The sequence below is a fragment of the Siniperca chuatsi genome, linkage group LG10, assembly GCF_020085105.1.
Source record: "Siniperca chuatsi isolate FFG_IHB_CAS linkage group LG10, ASM2008510v1, whole genome shotgun sequence".
In the NCBI taxonomy this organism is placed as follows: Eukaryota; Metazoa; Chordata; class Actinopteri; order Centrarchiformes; family Sinipercidae; genus Siniperca; species Siniperca chuatsi.
Window position 1 is genome coordinate 27,158,258 of NC_058051.1, and position 21,128 is coordinate 27,179,385.

General features: G+C 40.1%; 1 protein-coding gene across 1 annotated transcript in view; it reads left to right on the top strand.

Annotated features, from left to right (window-relative positions):
• Window positions 1-20,297, top strand: part of LOC122883087 (probable phospholipid-transporting ATPase IIA) — a 36,553-nt gene extending 16,256 nt beyond the window's left edge. The window contains exons 14-28 of the mRNA XM_044211267.1: window positions 942-1,151; window positions 4,783-4,944; window positions 5,528-5,620; window positions 5,752-5,835; window positions 6,785-6,955; window positions 7,660-7,758; window positions 9,554-9,643; window positions 9,913-10,057; window positions 10,745-10,809; window positions 12,272-12,427; window positions 13,900-13,964; window positions 14,213-14,321; window positions 14,429-14,486; window positions 16,490-16,693; window positions 18,386-20,297. Coding sequence (XP_044067202.1) covers window positions 942-1,151; window positions 4,783-4,944; window positions 5,528-5,620; window positions 5,752-5,835; window positions 6,785-6,955; window positions 7,660-7,758; window positions 9,554-9,643; window positions 9,913-10,057; window positions 10,745-10,809; window positions 12,272-12,427; window positions 13,900-13,964; window positions 14,213-14,321; window positions 14,429-14,486; window positions 16,490-16,693; window positions 18,386-18,522 — 1,848 coding nt within the window. The 3' untranslated portion in view covers window positions 18,523-20,297. The remainder of the gene's footprint in view (window positions 1-941; window positions 1,152-4,782; window positions 4,945-5,527; window positions 5,621-5,751; window positions 5,836-6,784; window positions 6,956-7,659; window positions 7,759-9,553; window positions 9,644-9,912; window positions 10,058-10,744; window positions 10,810-12,271; window positions 12,428-13,899; window positions 13,965-14,212; window positions 14,322-14,428; window positions 14,487-16,489; window positions 16,694-18,385) is intronic.
• The last annotated feature ends 831 nt before the right edge of the window (window positions 20,298-21,128 follow it).

Genomic DNA, 21,128 nt, shown 5'->3' on the forward strand with positions numbered 1-21,128 from the left:
CATTTTCACAAAAAGAATGAAGAAAACAAACAATTTCTAATTCATAGTCTGATTCGTGTTATGCCATGCACATTTCTTGCCCTTATTGCGCTCCCTAGCGGTCAATTTGAAGGAAACTTTCACGACATGTTTCAGGTTCTTATGTGGACATATCCTGTAAGTTTTGTGATGATTGGCCCACCTGTTGCTGACTTTGGTCTAATTATGTGCTGAGCAACGCCCCTTTTGAAGTTCATTGGTCAATATCTTGAAAACTAAATAAGATATCAACAAGCTTTATACAAGTTTTGATAAGCTTCGTCCAATGATGATCCACTGAACATTTGGTAGCAATCAGACGTACGGTTTAGGAGGAGATGTCAAAAATGGGTTTTTCAAAAAATTCAAAATGGCGGAAAATCTAGTTAGGCGGACTTTAGTGGCCCAAGAGGCTTTTTTGTAAAGCACATTGAGCTGGACTTGTGAGAGGAATTTCAAGTCTTTTCATTCAGACTTACGGTGTGAGGGGCGTGGCCTGTTCAAAATTACAGCGCCAACATGTAGCTGATTGGGCTCATATTTCTGTGGAAGCACATGCACATTATTTCCAGTTATTTGGCCAAGTTTCATGTTTCTAGCTCATTCCAGCTCACGGCAATTTGAACCGCGACAAACACAATAGGGTTTCAGCCCCTTTGGGGCTTGAACCCCTAATTAGCTTTTTGAATGTGTCCATGTGTATTGTGTGTGTATATAAGAGTTCAAGTGTTCAAACAGCTTATTTATTTTTCAATTAAACGACACAAAATTTCAGTCACTCAAACATCTTATTATTTCTATTGACTGTAATAGCTGCCCTCTCTTAGAAAAACCTTGACCACAATGAAAGACTCCCATTAGAAAATGGTGTTATAACTATATGCCCTTCTTTTGATCACAGTACCTTCTGTAATTCTCTTCAGCCCACCCATGACCTTCCAGCCTCCAGGGCTCCAGCAGCTACTAAGGTCCGCAAGACCATCAGTAGTAGAGTTCATGAGGCTGTGAAGGCCATCGCCCTGGTGCACAACGTGACACCCGTATACGAGGCCAACGGTGTGACAGACCAGGCCGAGGCGGAGCAGCATTATGAAGACACATGCAGAGTCTACCAGGCTTCCAGCCCAGATGAGGTATGATGGCCAGCCACACAGAAACATATACATGTTTCTCCAGTTTTAGTGACATTCATATTATTATTTTTATCAACAGAAGGATTAAATGCTCCTTAGTAGACTGAGAAAATTCTGTTCTTCAAAACCCACAGAACATGTGCTGAGATGAAAATGTAATAGTACCAATTATCTTGGTTTGAATTCAAACAAAATTCTATTAACTTTTTAATCCTCAAATGTATCATAAAGAAGAAGGTGATTTAATGCTCCCCCTCCAGTCCAAAATATGCTTTGCTTATTGTTATTTCACTTGGATATTTGAGCTTCGCTGTGCAGAATGATATATGTGACACTAGAAGGTTGCACATTCATCTGAGAGAGAAAGTTTCTCTAAACTCACCTTAAATCTGAATTTAAAACATGTACATAAGAGCATGACTAGTTGTGTAACGAGTTGTGATTTGTGATCACAACTAGTTTAGAAGCCAGTCGTGGTCCAATATGCAACTTACACAAATGTGATGTGGAAACTTGGAGCCTACAGGTCACATCAACTGAGAATGGACTTCTCCATTTATATTCTTTGCTTAATATACTATTTATAATATCCATCCATCCATCCATCCATTTTCTACCGCTTGGTCCCGTTAGGGGTCGCGGGTGACTGGAGCCTATCCCAGTGACTTTGGGCCTTAGGCAGGGTACACCCTGGACAGTGGCCAACTCGTCGCAGGGCTAACACAGACACAGACAAGGACAGACAACCATTCACTCTCACATTCATTCAATACGGGCAATTTAGAGTTATCAATTAACCTACACATGCATGTCTTTGGACGGTGGGAGGAAGCCGGAGAACCCGGAGAGAACCCACGGTAACACGGGGAGGACATGCAGACTCCACCCAGAGAGATTGTGTGATGTTTATTTATAATATATTATGTTAATATTAATATTTGCATATTCATAGATTCTGGATTTTTCAATGAGGGGGAACATGTAGATGTCATTTTAAGAGATTTTATCAAGGTAATTGAACTGTTTATACCCATACCAACCAGACACAAATTACTATTCATAGCAGAGTATTTTTGTGTGTGTTAAGACATATCTGGAACGGGATCTTAACATTTTTATCATCTAACATCTAATTATCATATAACCTCTAATTTCAGAGAATCATTTATTGTTCTAGATGTTTCAAAAATATGTTTGTGCAGGTCATATGCTACTTGAACAGTACTAATAATAAACTTTTATATATCGGTAGAACCCTTCATACAAGAAATACAGCTCAAAGTACTTCACAAAACAAAAAAGGGGGAAAAAAATCTGACAATTTAAACAGTTAATATATTAAAATACCTATATGTTGATATACTTCAACTTGACCTGTTGACATAGACTGTATACAAAGATGGACGACACGTCTCCACTTCCTCCCACTGTACAAAAATTAAGCCAAAATATCCCGGATACGGGAGCTGCCATTTTGTGCTGGTGATGCCATTTTGCGCTGGTGATGTCATTCGGAGCCAGCGTGATTGGGGTTGGAGCCGCGGTATAGAGATCCCGTCCATACACCTGGCCAACTCAGTCACAAGCCGGCCTTACCTGTCAATCATGTAACCCTCTATTTATAGCATTAAATAACTAATTAGAACCAAACTTATCAGAAAAACGAACACTTGAACATGATAAGAACTACTTAAAATGACAGAAACCATCTTTAGGAAAAATTTATTTTACGTGTACTTTGAGTTTTTAGTTTGGCTCACGTCCCATCTGCTAACATGGGGGGGCGGGGTTTGTGACATATACTGCAGCCAGCCACCAGGGGGCGAGTGAGATGTTTTGGCTTCACTTTTGGGGAGCTGCCATGTCGTCCATCTTTTTATATACAGCCTATGGTTGGGAAATGTACACTTAATCTACTTTAACATAATTTTCTCAAGGACAAACACGGAAGGCCTGACTTGAGAACAGACTTCCGATCTCAAGATGGAGAGTTTGTCAGTAAACTCCATTATCTGTGTCTTCACTGCTTTCTTACTTGAAGGGAAACATTCACAAGCAAATGACCTTGATCAGTATAAATTCTTTGAACATCAGGAAGAGGGCTGCGGAATTCGACTTGATCCATTTCCTGCGGTGTAAATAAGGATTTCCTTAATGTGCTCCCCAGCCCATTGCATTTATCCCCTTTTGAATTTCCTCTTTGATAGCAAATTTAATAGAGCCCAGTACATCTGTAGTGATTAAAGATCTGTGGTTTATATTGTGGGAAGGAAATTGAGCCGTTTTATTCTTTTAGGCCACACTTGATAACATTTTTTACTTTTTTCTTTGAGTTGTTGAGCCCTGAAAGGTGCATTGTATCAGTTTGATACAATCTAGAGCAAGATTCAGTTTGCTTTCCTACAGCTTTCAGGAAGTCTTAATATAGATCTGGTTTTGGCTGTGAGCACTATGGACACAATGTCAGTGACTGTTGAATGCATGGTTTTACCAGTGCAGTCAAAACTGACATTTTGCTACATACTTGTCACGTTTTAATGATATCTACATGCAAATGATTTTTTTGCTCATATATTAATGTCAGAATCATTGTAGACATAAGTAATAATAATCAAAAGGGTGACTTATATTATGTGTGATTCACCAAGGAGAGTTGATATCTGAATCACTTTGCTTTTCAGCTTATAATGTCAGCCATGTGGTAATTCTGAGTCAAGCCAATTGGATACAGCATTATTCAGTCCAGTTAGAAGTCTGCAGCCATACCAGATGCTGCTATTACAAGGTGGTGCTGTTGTGGCCAACACCAGATCCAAGAATGCCTCCACAGTGACTATTTCTAGACTGTGACTAAGCACAATCTTTATATGACCCAACCTGGATGACAAACATTACAGTAGTCAGAGCTTTTCTGACGTTAAAGTGCTCCTGGCCGGGCATTGTCAGACTACATGGTCATGTATTTCCAAAATAAGTAATTTTGGAACCACAAAATCTGTGGTTTTTAAAGTTAGAGTTGGAACGTGGCGATGTTGTTTTCTCTCATCTGTGTCCATTTGGCCGCTCTGCAATTAGCCCTGTCAGAAGATGAATGATGAATTGGGTATGTGATCTGGCCTCTGGTCTGGGAGTTATTGGGCAATATCATCCCCCCCTCTTTTTCTCCCCACAGAGACCCACAAACGCACAAGTTGACATTGTATTAATGCATGTCGTCTGTTGTGTCCTTCAGAAAGGATTGAGCAAAAAAAAAAAAATTTTCAGTTCAGAAATGGACATCTCCCGAGTTTATCCATCAATAGTCTTGAGTGCTGAAAATGCTTGCACTATTGATTTAAGGCTGAATGGTCACTGTGCTCTCTGACATCCTACTCAGTCCAAAGTGCCCTTCACTCTTTTCTTTGTGATTCAAGTAATGGAACATCATATTGACATAATGGCTTTACCATGAGAATAATAAAAACCCTAAGCAGTGGTTACTTTTGTTTCTTCTTGTGTGTACCTGAACAATAATTATGTTTTATTTTTTGGTAAAAACATGTTAGCTTACAAATAGCTATTATATTCACCTATATTCTGTTATATATTTGAATGACCACCCACTAAAGCCTTTACAATGTGGTGTTGATAGGTGTCGCTGGTGCAGTGGACTGAGAGCGTTGGTCTGACACTTGTGGGAAGAGACCAGTCCTCCATGCAGCTGCGGACCCCTACTGGCCAAATACTGAACTTCACCATCCTGCAGATATTCCCCTTCACCTATGAGAGCAAAAGGATGGGCATCATAGTGCGAGTGAGTGCCAAAATAATTGTATTACTTGTGATTAATGTTCTCTTCAGTCAGTTAAATTGCAGTAGCTGTTGTGCATTTTGCTTTTTCACGTGCTTCAATGAAACTGAATTGATTTCCTAGTTTGCCCAATTGCTTAGATATTACTTTCTATCACACTGTAGGTCAGTGCTTGTTGCTAGGGGGCGATTGGGACTTGACACTGGCTTTAACAAGACAAACAAAAGAAAAACAGATTACTATTAAAGCATATTATCTGAGAAAAACCTCACCTTTAATAACCTCTGACTAAGTCTGATGACTAACTGTATTTTTGTTGGCTGGGCTATAACTCAGGAAGCCTGGGATTCTGAAACTTGACTTCCTCGTGATAATATTTTCAAACGCTTTTTGAAACCCCTTGTGAATACCAAAATAAGTTATGCATTTCTAGGCAACACAAAATCATAAAATAGTGCACGCGCACCTTGGCTCACATGGACTGGAAATCCCTTCTGAGTGAAACATACTGGGGTATTTAATGTACAATGTTTTTATATCCTATTTATGTCCCCCACTGAATATACTGGGAATAATTGTTTTCTAGGATGAATCTACAGGAGAAATCACTTTCTACATGAAGGGTGCTGATGTGGTAATGGCAGGCATCGTCCAGTATAATGACTGGCTGGAAGAGGAGGTAAAATTCCTTCTTTTTCACAAGACATGATGAAGATGTAACAACAGTGATTTTATTCCTGTAATAAATAACTCACAGACTAATAGACTTTGTAACCCGCTGAATCAGATGTTGCCGACTCTGTTTTCTAGTGTGGGAACATGGCGAGGGAAGGCCTGAGGGTCCTTGTGGTCTCCAAGAAGTCCCTGACAGAAGAGCAGTATCAAGATTTTGAGGTAAGCGCTGTCTCATGAGATTAGCCCACAGTGATCTGAGGCTTAGCTGAGAGACTGGGTCTCTGATTCATCTAAGAACAAGACAATACTTACACACAGCTTACACATTTAGTTTGCCTGGCTTATGTTTAATAAAGCTGTTATAGTTGGTAAACCGCAGAAATATCAACAGTGTGTTAGATATCTCAAATTACACTCACACTGACAAACACACAAATGCAGAATGATATTTTATGCAGACATGTTCAGTATTCTAAATGTCAAAGTGCATTGTTGGGTAATTAGAGGGCCCAGTCCATACACCCCACCTTCCCATGCACACACCCAGGCCCCACTCATTGTTTGAGCAGGGCAGGGTTTTCTTCCCTGCAGTCTTCAGCCCCAGGCCCATTACTAAAGTGTATAATTGTGTGAGCAGAGCTGGTGGGCAGCAGTGAGTCACCAACTGAGTCACACACAGAGTTTGTGTTCCTGTATGAGTCACACTGAGATTGTTTTTGCTTTATCTCACTTGCAAATTGCCCTGGAGCTGGAGCGCTGAAGATAGGCGTTAACCAATTGATCATGTCTGTTCTATATTTCCAGCTTTCTAAAATATAGTAGCTTTAAGGGCTGCTTGCGAGCAAATACCTGGTAGTTTGTGTTTAAACTGAAACTCTGATATCCTATATGGAAGTTTTGTGCTGTTCATGCTGCACAGAGTTTAATCTCTGTGTAGGTTGCACAGATTCTGCGCATGTAAGCACACTGTGGGAGGCATCCCTGTGGCAGTTATTTAAAATATTTTTCTCTCTGTTGGTCATGACTTTCACAGCTGGTGGCCATATTAATATCTTCTCCTTCTATTCCTGGCTGTTTTCCTTCTTTGGTCTTGTAATGATTCAACCTTATTTATACAAATTTAATCTCCTCCCACTCAAAATATTCCCATCCCTCTCCTGCTCCCCAGGCACGGTACGTCCAGGCCAAGCTCAGCGTCCATGACCGCTCACTGAAGGTGGCTACAGTGATTGAGAGTCTGGAGATGGAGATGGAGCTGCTGTGTCTGACTGGGGTGGAGGACCAGCTCCAGACCGATGTCAGGCCCACCCTGGAGATCCTCCGCAATGCAGGCATCAAGGTCTGGGGGGCAGATGGCCTCATAGCTTACAGTAGCAACAAACTCAGAAAACAAAACATAGAAACAAGACAAGTACATAAGTTTTTCATATCTACCTACATGAACAAGCCTCATCCAAGTGCCTCCTTTAAGTATAAAAACCAAGGCTATAGGGAATTTGAATGAATTATAAGGAAAGTTTTTAGTGGTTGTTGGTTGGCACACTTCAGATGGTTGATATAAAATATTTGACCACATTTTAATGGAAATGAGCATTTGGTTTTGTGCAACGGAACCAGAAAGCTGATTAGTCACTGTGGTAAAAGTTGGGCTGATAGTCCCATTTGTTCTTTTTAATTTAAAGAGTCGGTTCACCCAAAATCCGAAGAAAAACCTAATTTTCCCACTCCAGTGGTATCTGGTCGTGCAGATAGGTTTAGTTTTATCTGCTACGGTTTTGACAAATACTACAATAATGTAAACCATGTTTGGTCATAAGATAAGTTCACTAACTGTGGCTCCCAGACAGAGCACTTAAAGGTTGTCACTGATTAGAGTCTTTGATCCCTGGAATTTAGCTTTTGTTGATTTTAACAGAGACATTATGGAAACATTCTGTTTCATGTAGTCACAAGTTTGAGTGGAATTTCTCTTCAAACATCAGTGCATCTTATGAATCCAGAAATGATCTTCGCTACATGTTACTCTCTGGTTTCTCTGTGTAGGTTTGGATGCTGACAGGAGACAAGCTTGAAACGGCCACATGCACCGCTAAGAATGCCCATCTGATCACCCGCAACCAGGACATCCATATCTTCAGACCAGTAAGTGCAGGACAAGGACCTTTTCCTTTTTATATGCATATGAAGTGGGCAATAGTTGATTTTAGTACCACAGGGTTCATCCCAGTTCAATGCAGTGCTGACAGTTTCCTGACTCCCTCGACCCACGGGCATCCATCCTCTGTGTGACCAAGGCCCATTAGCTAGTGGTCATACAGCCCCACACAACTACGCATGCAGCCCAAGCCAGCATCCACAGCTGAATAAATCACCCACACCAGTGAAAGCATCCAAGCCACTGTCAAAGAGAACAAACAGGCCTTCGCTCAAACAGAGAGGAGAAACCAGCTGAACCACTCCCAGAGGGAACATGCAGAGGGCTCACTTCCTAATTTGTTTTGCAGGTTTCGGGCTCTCTTGCCGCTTTAACAGTCCCCTTCTGCCTTCCCCTCTGGAGCCGCGCCAGAGCAGAAGGAACGCCTGCCATATAGGAAGGTTACAACTTGCGTACAACTGCGGTTACTGGAAGAGAATAACAATGGTTGGCACGACTTGAAAACCTCTGTCCCAGTGGACGGGGGAGTGCTGACTGGGCCTGCAACACATACATCTGGATTAGTTTCCTGGTGGCCACCAATGGCCTGATCTGGATTGACGTATGAATAGTCAGCGGTTGAAGGATATTCATTCCAGAGCATAACTCTTGTTGACGGATTAACACCATGCCTTGTCCGTGCTGCATTTTTGGAGAATTTTTAAGTCTATATTTGAACCTGACACAATTGTGCGCAGTGTGTTAAAGTGTTTACCAAGATTTTAATAGAATTGCTTGATATACATATTTCTCACTTGATTGGTGCATTCCTCACTTTGTAGATTTATAATTCATTCAATCATCATATTGACTTTCAGTGGAATCATGTCCTGATATGATTATTTCATGATATAGTTTTACAAAATTCTGTTATTTTAAGTAATGTTTCCAGGCAAATTGTAATTAACAACTAACAGGATGTGTAGTTAAAGTGTTTTGTTTTACCCATGAGAATATTTTTCTGATGTAGTGTATAAAAATGGACCACAGTTCATTGTATTGATCATCAATTAGATCATTTTATTTGTGATTTTGCCTACATTTCCCAATAATAATGATAATAAGGATTCACTGATCCGATTTGTTAAGCGGATTGGGTAACAGTCAGATATTACCATTATTACATTATACATTAATTCTGTTCTGCTTCGTTGAGCTAAAAACTGTAACTGAGGTTGATCCATTATAACAAGGCTAGAACAATATATTTAAATATCACATGCTTTAAGGGATGGCGGTGTATGAGTGTTCTTTTTATAGTTAAGATGGTATGTCTTACAGTTAAAGTTACAGCCTCGTGTTAACTTACATAAAGAGTTTCCCTTCGGGGATCAATAAAGTATTTCTGATTCTGTTTCTGATAATACATAAGAATGATCCGAATGAGTTCAATTCAGTGAGTAGTGTTATCCAGATTTTAGCTATCGGGGGGGGGGGAGTCTGATCGGTGCATCCCCAATTACCGTAATATGGGAAAATGTATCTAATATTTATCTTTCTTAGTCATATCATCCAGCCTTATCAGTTAGTCATTTAGTTAGTTGGATGTTTTTGGCAGGTATTTGGTTGCTCTAACATCATTGCAGCTGGTGGGAAATGAGCTGCCCTTCTTAAATCTATTGGTCTGATAACAATCAGGATGCAAAGGCTGACAGATTGTCATCCGTGATAATTGTTTCTTGTGAGTGTGTTTTGTGCGCTTGCATATGAGTACATTTATAAATGTGGTTGCCATTTCCATAGGTGACAACACGAGGGGAAGCCCACCTGGAGCTCAACGCTTTCAGGAGAAAACACGACTGCGCGTTGGTGATATCGGGGGACTCGCTTGAGGTAAACTCTGAGTGCATCTGTGTGCGTCTAACCCTCCTCCCACTGACTTGTCTCTCCTTATGAAACTCTGACATGTTTTTGTGTGATGCATGATAATATCGCTACCACTGAAGCATCTCTGGAAGTGGTATCTGTGGTTAGAGTCACTTTCTAAACCGCAGTAGGAGTTAAACTGTAAGTTAAGTTGAAGTGTTAAAGATCCACAGTTGAGATCAGTTATATGCGGTGGCCTAAGTTGCTCACCTGTCCGTCTGGTGGGTTTCTTGCAGGTTTGTCTGAAATACTATGAGTATGAGTTCATGGAGCTTGCATGTCAGTGTCCCGCTGTGGTTTGCTGCCGATGTACCCCCACTCAGAAGGCTCAGATAGTCCGGCTGCTGCAAGAACGCACAGGCAAACTCACCTGCGCTGTAGGTGAGTTGAAAATAGCAACTGTCCAACAGCTTTTTCATGTGCGGATTCCGTCTGTACAGCTTTTTTCTTGATCTTAGTTTCCTATTTTTTCACTGTCTGTTTCAGCCGCAAACCCCATTTCTAGTCATCTCACCAGCGCTTCCAATATGAGCACTGATAAAATTCCACAGTTAAGCAGAGCTGATTTAAATGTGCATTAATGCTAAAATACTATGTATCACTTGATGATGATGACAACTAGGACTGGATGATAATTCATATTATTGTTATTGCCTTTCAATAGAATTGTCTCATGATGTTATTTGGTTACAAAATGATGTGACTGATGTCAGTGATTCCAGGAAACAGGAAACAGTGGAACACAGCTCACTGAATTGAACATCAACCTGAACATATTATATGTGATTTTATTGTGTTTATTGTAAAACATTTTTTTTATTAATATTGGGGTTTTCTGTGACGTTCAGCCATATCACCCAGACCCTTTTTATCTCACCCTTTATCTGGCAAATTCCAAACAGACATGTCATTTTCCTTTGTTTGGTTGTAGTTCTGATCTCTTAATCAGGTCACATTAAGGGAGTGTCTCGTGAAATACACACACACAACTACTACTCTACTAACAGTTTGTATTGGTGAGTCACTGATGTGAATCCTGACACCTCCATGGCTTTTGTTTTCTCTTAGGGGATGGAGGAAACGATGTCAGCATGATCCAGGAAGCCGACTGTGGCGTGGGAGTAGAGGGAAAAGTAAGACTCTCTCCATCTCATCGCCTCACATTGACGTGCCGATCTCACAGATTTTCGCTTTGTTTCCTGTCAAGATCTCTCTCACGTTCAGAGACATGTAGAGAGACATGCACACAGATGATTCCTCTTTATGAGGGTCTATTGTCTGAGTAGAGGAAACAAAGATGACAGGATGCTTTTGTGCTTAAGTAAAAGTAAGAGTCTCTCATCAGCCCGCCTTTTGTTCTTTTCATGGTTCTCTCTGTAAATTCCCTGTCTAGTTGACTAGTTTGCTCAGACATGGACCTCATACATGTGTCAGCAATGATACTACTTGGAGAAATGTTTCGACTTTTTTGGAAATTCGCTTATTTCCTTTCTTTCTCTAAGAGTTAGTTAGGAGGAGAAGATCAATACAACGCCTATATATAAGAAACCTGAAACCTCCAGCGCAGAGCGGACTTGTCAGTACAGAGAGCAAGAGTTTGCACTAAGTTCCCGTAGTGGAAGTTTTGACAGCAAAAATGGTAGTGTGCAGTTTTTGAATGTAAACCGGACCGCGGCAGATATTATTGTATGTTTGACAACCACTAACGCTGTGTCAGCCACTGCCAGTTACAAGCTAACAAACGACATAAACAAATAAAAGATGATAACTACACTTACCATTCTGATACATCTGCTAGTCACCGATTTTGGTGCACAACAGACTCCTCATCTGGGTCTGACTGAGGCTCAAACATGTACAGCTGAATCTCTCCAATGCTTTCTCTAACTCTAGCACCGCTCTCTCACCACGGATGTATGTCTCTCACCCACATCCATTTTTTTTTTTAACTTTTTATGTGGGATAACCATGTTAAACTAAATATTAATAATAACAGAGTATTTTTACATACTTTAAAATGTGTCTGGAGGGCAACTTAAGTCATTTTTTAAAAGCAAAAATTTCACAAATTCACTGGTTCTCAAATGAAAATATTTTAAGATTTCTTTGGTCTACTATGACAGCAAACTGAATTTCTTTGGGTTTTGGACCGTTGGTTGGACAAAACAAGAAATCTGAATATGTCAACTTGGGCTTTGAGAAATTGTGATGGGTAGTTTTCACTATTTTCTGACATTTTACAGACCAAACGATTAACCGACTAATTGAGAAAATAATCGGCAGAATAATTGATAATGAAAAGTCTCATCTGTTGCAGCCGTATTGGTCATTCTGGATTAATATGGCATATTCAAAGTTTTTTTTTATTTTCATGCTTTTTTCTATTAAAATCTGAAGATCTGATGCCGGCAGGATGACATGTTTGTAGGGAGCATTTGTCCACCTTCAGTCTGATTTTTGTGTTTCCAAATAACCAAGCTATATATCTGTCACCGTACGATCAGTTCATAATAAGCACCCAAAAGCCTGCTTTTCAGGTCAGCAAAGTCTTCTTGTAGCTTGTCCTCACTGCCCTCTGTGCTGTGTGTTTGACAGGAAGGAAAGCAGGCCTCGTTGGCTGCCGACTTCTCGGTGACTCAGTTCAAACATTTAGGCCGTCTCCTCATGGTCCACGGTCGGAACAGCTACAAAAGGTCTGCAGCCCTCAGCCAGTTTGTCATCCACAGGAGCCTGTGCATCAGTACCATGCAGGTAGAGTACAACTAAAACATGGTGTCATTTAGGTTTGTGTTCATCAGCCGCATTGACACAACTGTAAACCTTTGAATTACAAGTAATCTACAGTTGCTTTGGCTCATTTTTCACAACAGTTTCAATTTGCAAAACTTTGACCACAAAAGTCTGTACTAATTTTTGCCTCAAAGGCCCGCATAGCACACAAAATAGAAACATCTATAACAAATGAGATAATACATCACATACTAAGGTTATCAGAGCAGCAAACAGTTTATATGTTAATCCAGGAATTTTAATCGATTTTAAAATAGCAAATATTGCTATCAAACTGTAACTAACTGTAACTCATCAAAACAGAGTGCAGTGGTCGATTTCCTCATGATTATAAATAATAAAAAAGTACAATTTATGCAGAAGTCAGTAACTGAAATGATTTTAAGTTAGAATGAATTATTGAATATGCTATACTATTATGAATATATAAAATATGTATTTGACATGCAAACACATGTATTAATTCAGTTATTTTTAGTAATAAACACTGAAACTTGTGCTAATATGAGGTGGCTGTATTCTGAAGACTGAGCATGTGATTCAGTGTTTTGCTCATTGTATGTAAGGACAGCAGTTTAAAGAATTCAGCAAGTCAGTTAGGCTCTTTGCACATTGAATTGCCAAAGCAATCATAAAATAATGTAAAATGTCTGAAAAAGAATGTATGTTAAAGTTTGGGCAAGGAGATATGGGTTATGTTAGCCACAACACCTAAAATCTAAATGTGAGGAGGAAATGATTGGGGTGAGGCAGGGAGAAGTTTCAGGGGTGGTCATGGAAGGGTGGGGTGAACGATGACTCAGAGGAGTGGGCTCGTGGTGCCCTTCTGAGTCCCCCCCCCCACACACACACACTGAACACCATCCCCAGTCCAGTTCCCATGTCCCAGTCCAACCTCAGCCCCCGCCATGGAGGGACAGCCCATGACTCACTGCATCATGGACTTTGGGGTTTTAGGGAGGCCCTCCTCCACATGTCTCACATTAACACCAACCACAGCCACAGCTGTGACCTGTCTGGTTTGGGGCCGCCTGGATGGTAGGCTGACCAGTTGACAGCTCAGTACAGCTCATTACTGGTATCATCCATATGATGAAGAGACATGCTAGAATTAGTCTGTGAAATTAGATTTTTCTCCAGCAGTAGCGCTGCGGTAGAATGAGGATTATTGCGGTGTTGCATTTTATGTGTGGGATGTAGCGAATTGATTAGTCAAAGTGTGGTTACCAGATTGATGCCAGATTAATGCTGTATCTTTAATTTCCTCCTGTTTCTGTGATTTAAATGGACTTTATTTCAGTTTGTAGCATCTAGAAAGTGATGCTCCTGATTTCTCCCATTATCATCTGTTCTTCCATTTGAGTATTGATATGAAAAGAAGAATAAATGATGGGTCACTGACTTTCTCTGTTCTTCTTTTTCTGTTTCCTTAGGCAGTCTTCTCCTCTGTTTTCTTCTTTGCTTCAGTCCCACTCTACCAAGGATTCCTGACTATTGGGTGAGATGCAAACTCTGAATGGCGATGACTTATCAAGAGAGCATTTGGCTGCCTTGTTTCCCTGGCATTTCCTCTTTGTTAAAGCACTGTTGAAATGCAAGAAGGGGAAAATATGAAAGTATTGACTACTGGACTGATGCATTTCACTGCTGAATCGAACAATGACATGTGTGAAACTTCTTTTCCATATGCCATTTTATCGGGAGCATATTCCCCCCTCTGAGGTCACATGAATTTCTCTGTTTCAGCTACTCAACCATCTACACCATGTTCCCGGTCTTCTCCCTGGTGCTGGACAAAGATGTTAAGTCAGAGGTTGCAATGTTATACCCAGAATTGTACAAAGATCTCTTGAAGGTATTCAATTAATGTTCACAAACTTGACTGTTACAGTGCAGCCAAAATATGATATACAGAAACACGTATGAAAAATTGTGAATATGATGTCTGTTTTCTTTCCACAGGGTCGACCGCTATCTTTCAAGACATTTCTAATATGGGTCTTGATAAGTATCTATCAAGGTAAGGAATAGTTTAAACAAACTACTGATAATCAGAGTCCATAACTCCTGCCGAAGGAGAGATGTACTATATATAATAACCTAAATTACAAACAACAGTACACACAAACACGTTTTGTAAGGTCAACATACAGTGCAAACATAGTGTTTCATACACAATACACAGAGTCAGCAGTCATTATTTTGGAGCATTCAAACAGTATTGTAGGCCACATTTTGTCTAGTCACTCGCAGATGTACAAGGCATCAGATCACACACCAATATGAAGATCAGATGTCCAATTTAGGCAGACAGACAAATCAAATCCTGACAAACAAAAATAAAAGAAGTTATCTTGCTCTGCTTCGTGACACATTACTCTTTAACAGCCCACGCACTTTCTTCTTCATTTCTAGAGGAGTTTATCTCTGTGTGCCGACTTTGTTTGTTCAAAAGCCTGAGGTAACTTTCCGACATGGGCCATTTGCAGTGAAAAGGTGTTTACAGGGGCATCATAAGCTACGCCTTGAAACCTTTTATCTATTTCTGTCAAAACATTAATGTTCCATTTTACTACTGATCTTAAGCTACTGTATATTTCTAAGTAATGGGGCCTGGTTTCCAAACCACTGCTCTGTATGTTGATACCACTGTACTCACTGTTTCTTCTACTGTACCTTCTCTTTGTATGTTCAAGGTGATGAAATAATTTCAGGTACAAGATTGTTTCTGTGACAGGTGGAGGTGGGGTGCAAATAAGCAAAAATTTCATCTAAGGGGGAGAAGGATCCCGGGTGGGGATCTTGTTCATTTAAAATCAAAGAAGTGAATCTTTATGAAGCCCCGAAACCAAAAGAAGGCAGTAAATGGTTATCAGAGAGGTCAAAAATATGATTGAAGACATCAATAAATAGTATTGTTAGTTATTGAAATGGAGGGTAAAAAGAAATATGCTTTATTCTTTCTGCTTAACCTCTAAGCTGTTGGTAAAGAATAGATAAAAACAAACATTTTAATTTTTGTCCTTTCTCTCCAACCTCTAATGTGCTACAATAAGTGTAAACTTTATTTGTTTTACTTCCTCTGTGTATCTTTCACTAGCTACTTTTTATTTTTCAGCTTCTTACTTTTCTTTTTTTTTCTTTCTTTCTTTGGGTCTTGGCACACAATTAATGATTTATCTATTCCCTTTTTTCCCCCACACAACATTTCCCATTTTCCCTCATGCTTATATGATGAGATGGCCGTGTCCATCTATGTCCAGTGATTGATCCAGGGCGTGGGAGTGCAATTGAATGGACAGTGTGCCTACATAATTTACTTAAAAACACTGGTAGCTTAACACACTGAGCACCAGCCTTTTCAGCTACCTACCTAGCTGCAGCTAAATTTCATCAACTTACACCAGCTAGTGCATATAATGTTAATCATCCATGTACTGTACTGCATACTGCTGTAGCATCACTGTATAAACTCTTGTACCAGCAGCTAAAGCTTTTAAGCTGGCAAGATAACGCTAACAAAGTTAGCTATGATAAAAGTTAGCTGATGAATGTTAGCTGATAAGATAGGATCAAGATAAGTAGCTAGCTGAAACGTCTGGTGCTTACTGCTCAGTGTGTTTAGCTACTAGTGTTTTCAGGTAAGCTAGCTAGCAACACAGTCCTCTTATTTGCTCTGGTCTGTGCTCACCACTGATGTTAGACATACACTCACACCCTGGACCAGTCTCTGCTCTGGACATGCATGGACATGCCCACCACATTATCATATAAGCAAGAGGAGATTTGGTAATGAGAAATGTTGCATCCCCCATGCTGCACATTTAATCATTTATCTACCTCCTTTCCCCCCGAAAGGAGGTAGATAAACTGCCTTTCATCATTTCAGGCCTCCATGGTTCTGATCCTGCAGGATAGTATTTTGGTCACTCTTCAATCACTCTTTTTGAGACTATAGACTGACTGTAATGCCGGATTAATGTCTTGGTCTCACTCTCAGTTTGTGCCCTTTTAACTCCACAGGGAGCATCATCATGTACGGGGCGATGCTGCTCTTCGAGTCAGAGTTCGTCCATATCGTTGCCATTTCCTTCACCTCTCTTATCCTGACTGAGCTGCTGATGGTGGCCCTGACCATTCAGACGTGGCACTGGCTCATGATAGTCGGCGAGCTCCTGAGCTTGGCCTGTTACGTCGCCTCACTCGTCTTCCTGCACGAGTTCATAGGTGAGTGAACACAAACACGCATACATAAACTCATATTTCCCCCACACAGAAGGTGACTCTGAGCCTGTAGCAGTGTATTTCATTGATACACGAAAACAAATGCAGTCTGCATTCATTTCACTGCAGCCCGATTGATGTTATTGTGCTTTTGCCGACCTTGAAATAGTACGTCAGCGTTCAGCAGTAAGGGGGATCTGCTTATTCATATTATGCCTCTGGTGTACAATAAGCTGTGGTATGCTGGATATGAGGAAGGCTAAAGGTGAGTGCATTGACAAATTGTCCTGGTGGATGAGGCTCAGGCATACCGTAGTATCAAAGAGGAAATGCCAACAGTCCTGTTTCCTGTGGACTGCCAAGGTTCATGTGTTTATCACAGTAAAGATAGAAACAGATTCATAGCCATTAAGAAGTTTGAAACATAAACAACTTTTATAGCAGAAGAAGGGTGTGTTGTTAGTGTTAGTATTACTCTATTACAGTCTCCATGTTGCCAGGCTGTTGGACATTTATTTACTTGAGCTGGCAAAAAAATAAGCCAATTTTGGTTGTGCCATATTAAGACTTGTGACATGTACAATACTCTAACCGAGAGCCTTCCAAGCCTTTATTTTCAGCTTTATTTGGGGTGTGGAGTTCCATTTTCAGCCTACAATCTCGACCACTGAGGGTCATGACTGGCATGTGGTCAAGTGTACCCTTTCTGGACACTTTTCCTCCCTCTTGAAGTCAGACTAGAATAGATTTTAAAGGCTATTCTTCTGTTGCATGTGCAGTTTACACACTTAATTGGACATTTTCCAGGGAAATTTGTTTGAAACTGTCATAAGTTCATTTTCTGTCTCTGCATTCAAGGACTGATATGGTTCCAACTCAAAAAGATTTTGTCAAGAACTCCTGAGAGAAATTATATTTGACTTATTACTCATTTTAACATGGGAAGTCTGTACTGTGAGGCGCGCCTCCCCAGGGGGCCGCGGGAGAGTTGAAAGGGGGGTGTGGAGGGAGATGCGAGGCAGCGATACCGTGTGGGGTGAAAGAGATCGGTGTATGTCGGCATTCTAAAAACGACGGGAAGTTAGTTATTGTATTGTTGTTTGGACCGTCAACAGTTAGAACTGCAGCAGTGGCTGTCACTCACACAGATTGCCGCAATTTGTGTCAAAATTCGTACTCCTAGGAGTCATAACTCAGTAAAATCTGAACACGCAGACATGTTACTCATATTTTTAGATTTGGTGTGACCTATACTTTCCAGTGATAGTTGTCTGTGTATCCATGGATACATTGCAAACAGGAACTGCTAATAGCTAATTCGGCATACTTTTAATTTTGCCCATTTCCCAAAATGTAAACACAAATGTAAAAAAACTGAGCTCAAGTTGTAGCCCGCAGCTAACTCACTGTCACCATGGCAACATTATACTTCCTGCAAAACTTAGTGTAATTATTCCCGAAATCGAACGGGGGGCAGTTGTCTCAATTTTGTGCGAGGGGTGGCCCACAGTGTCACACTGGTCTATACCAAATGAGATAAAGCCAGTACCAACATTTTACATGACTTGATTATTTAACAAGAAATTTGTTACATGAAAAAATAACTTTTTCGATTCAGAACTCTTAATGATGCTTAGAAATGTATGTCTGTATCCTGCAACCTCATTCTGACCTTTGACTCTTCGTCTATGCCAGACGTATACTTCATCACCACAGTATCATTCCTGTGGAAGGTGACTGTCATCACGCTCGTGAGCTGTCTGCCCCTTTACATCCTCAAGTACCTACGCAGACGTTTCTCCCCGCCTAGCTACTCCAAGCTGACCTCTTAAAGACTGAGAGGAGCCTCCTGCCTGATTTACTGCGGGATAACAGAAAGGTGTCTCCATCTTCATCCAGCAGCGCCTGCGCTTAGACCAGAGAATCAAACATGGATTCATACCCTTTACTTTGTTCTGAAAAGGTCGACTTGGAAATGTGAAAGACGGATAATTTTGTCAGGGACAGGTTTGCTGAGAGAGAGAGTTTGTGTTAAAAAGCAGTGTTACTTGCTATATGTGTTTGATGCAAAGACTAACTGATGATTTCTCTATGTGGAAAACAACTGCAGTGAATTGTAGGTTGAGTTAGTTTAACCTATTTATTTGTTCAGAATTCTGAACATGAACATGAAAATGTCCTGAACAGAAATGTAAATATGTAATGTAACAACACGCGGCTATTTAGCCTGTATGTAATAAATTAAGGCACGAAATCAGTTCAGTAAATTATGCAGGTCCAGTTTGTTTTATAATGTCAAAAATCACATCAAGGAAAGTAACTGGAAAAGTTGGATGTCTCTCACTCAGTTCTGTAGATGTGTCATTTGGGCTGGAAACACATTTTCTCTCATTTCCAGTTCCATCTAAAATAGTAAAGCCGTTTTTTTTTTTTTTTTGGTTAGACACTGAAATTGACGTAGCATTCTCACTCAGGACTTGATTCACACTCTCCTTAAACAGTGAAATGGAGTTTGAGAATTATATGGTTAAAAAAAAAGTTTACTGGCTAGACTTTGCATAAAACACCCGTCTGCAAGTTTGTGTATTTGTTTATGCGTCACCGCGATGCTACAGCCCGACACGGCGGAGGTGGTGTGGTTGTTTATTTTAGCATGACCTGTGGTGTCTGATGTTAAATCTGTCTTTGTCTCTTTGTATGGACCCTGAGTTGTTAGTGTTTGTGGAACGCGGTCAAAACAGCCACAAAGGAGTGTTGGTTATTTGCAGCCCGAAACCTTCCGCCGGGGCACCCGACAGTCTGTATGTCTGCAGGGGAATGTGCAGCCTGTCATGTGGCTGCTTGGCAGGCCAGCACTGGCCACACTTCAGCATTGCATGATGACTCACTGTAACAGTGACCTAAAGCCATAACTGAAAATACCACGGTGACCGGCGTCCAGCTGCCCCTTTCATGTCGTCTAATCCAAGGCCCCCTCACTTCTACTAACCTCCACAGTTCAGCTGTGAAAGAAAAAAGATCAAATCACCTCTCCTCAGTCAGACACAATGTGAGTAGAGAGTATTACTACTGCACACTGATGACACATGATACTACACTCCTCGTATTTCATTTCACTAGTAGTGTGATGGTGGATATACTGTAAATAATTAGCAACTAACAGAATAACATGACCACACTGTCACTTATTTCAAATCAGTTCAAAATATTATTTCAATTAAGTTGTAAAAAAAGAAACATTTCTCACTTTTCTCATGTGACTTGATGAATCTTGTGAATGTGTCAAACAGAGCATCCAGGGTGCCATAAGTAATCATATCATTTCCATATGTTAAAAACTAAAATTTTAATCCCCTCTGAATTCAGCAAGTTGTTTGCACAGAATTTTGTTTTGTACAACTTATTATTATATTTTTATGTTGTAATAGAATTGCAAAACATAAATGATGCTAAGATGATTTGGTTGCTTGTAAATAACCTGTATTTTTTATTTATTAACATGTTTTATTTAATGGTGTTGATTGCACTCAAATGAGCAGAACAAAAAGGGAGAATTGTGTTGATGTCAATGTTGTGATGATGATTAATAAATCTCATGTTTTCTTTTCTTGTGCCATTGTTTCTTCCATGTGATAATTTATAAGGGCTTCATGTCCAAACAGCTTAAGGGATAAGGCTGGTGTTATTATATATTTTATTTATTGTCAACCAATCTAAGGAAAAGACCAAATGTGCTATTCTGTGTCTTAATACTTTCCGATTTTCCTACCATATCTGTAGCACTCAGAGCCGAGCCCATTCGTTAAAGAAGTATATCTTTAAGAGCAGGTTACAAATATATTGTATCTTTAAAAAAGGTTCAGTAATTTCCTGAAGCAGCTGGGCACTGTAGTTTCTAACAAATGTTACTCAAACAGGAGTAAATAGTGCATTTGTTGGGGACTATTTTCAGCTGCGGATTAATACACGGTTTGTGCTTAATCTCAGCAGGGTGGTGTATGTGGGGTTGATTCAAAATAAACTACAGTGTGTGTGTTCATGGTAAAGAAGGATCATGTCACCCAGTGCAACGGTGTGGCTCACTGATGTGTTTTTATTAGTTTGTGGACAACAATGGTAAGCAATAAGATTTATCATACTTTGGATACAGAGACAATACTTGTCAGTAGGATAAATACATTGTTAGTTTTGGCCTTTTTATGGGATTTGTTGAAAAACAGAATGTCACCAGACTCATCCTTTTAAAAGGGCAAAAATAACTCAGGAAAACAAATTTTAAAATAGACCCACGTGATGGGTATAATGAGAGTTTGCAATGGTCTAAAGGGCTTTGACTTCATTTTGAGGTTTTATGAATATAAATTGCGAAACACAGCCACAAAATTTAAAAATGGAGCTTAATGTGGCTTAATGACCATTTCATGAATGATAAAAGCGG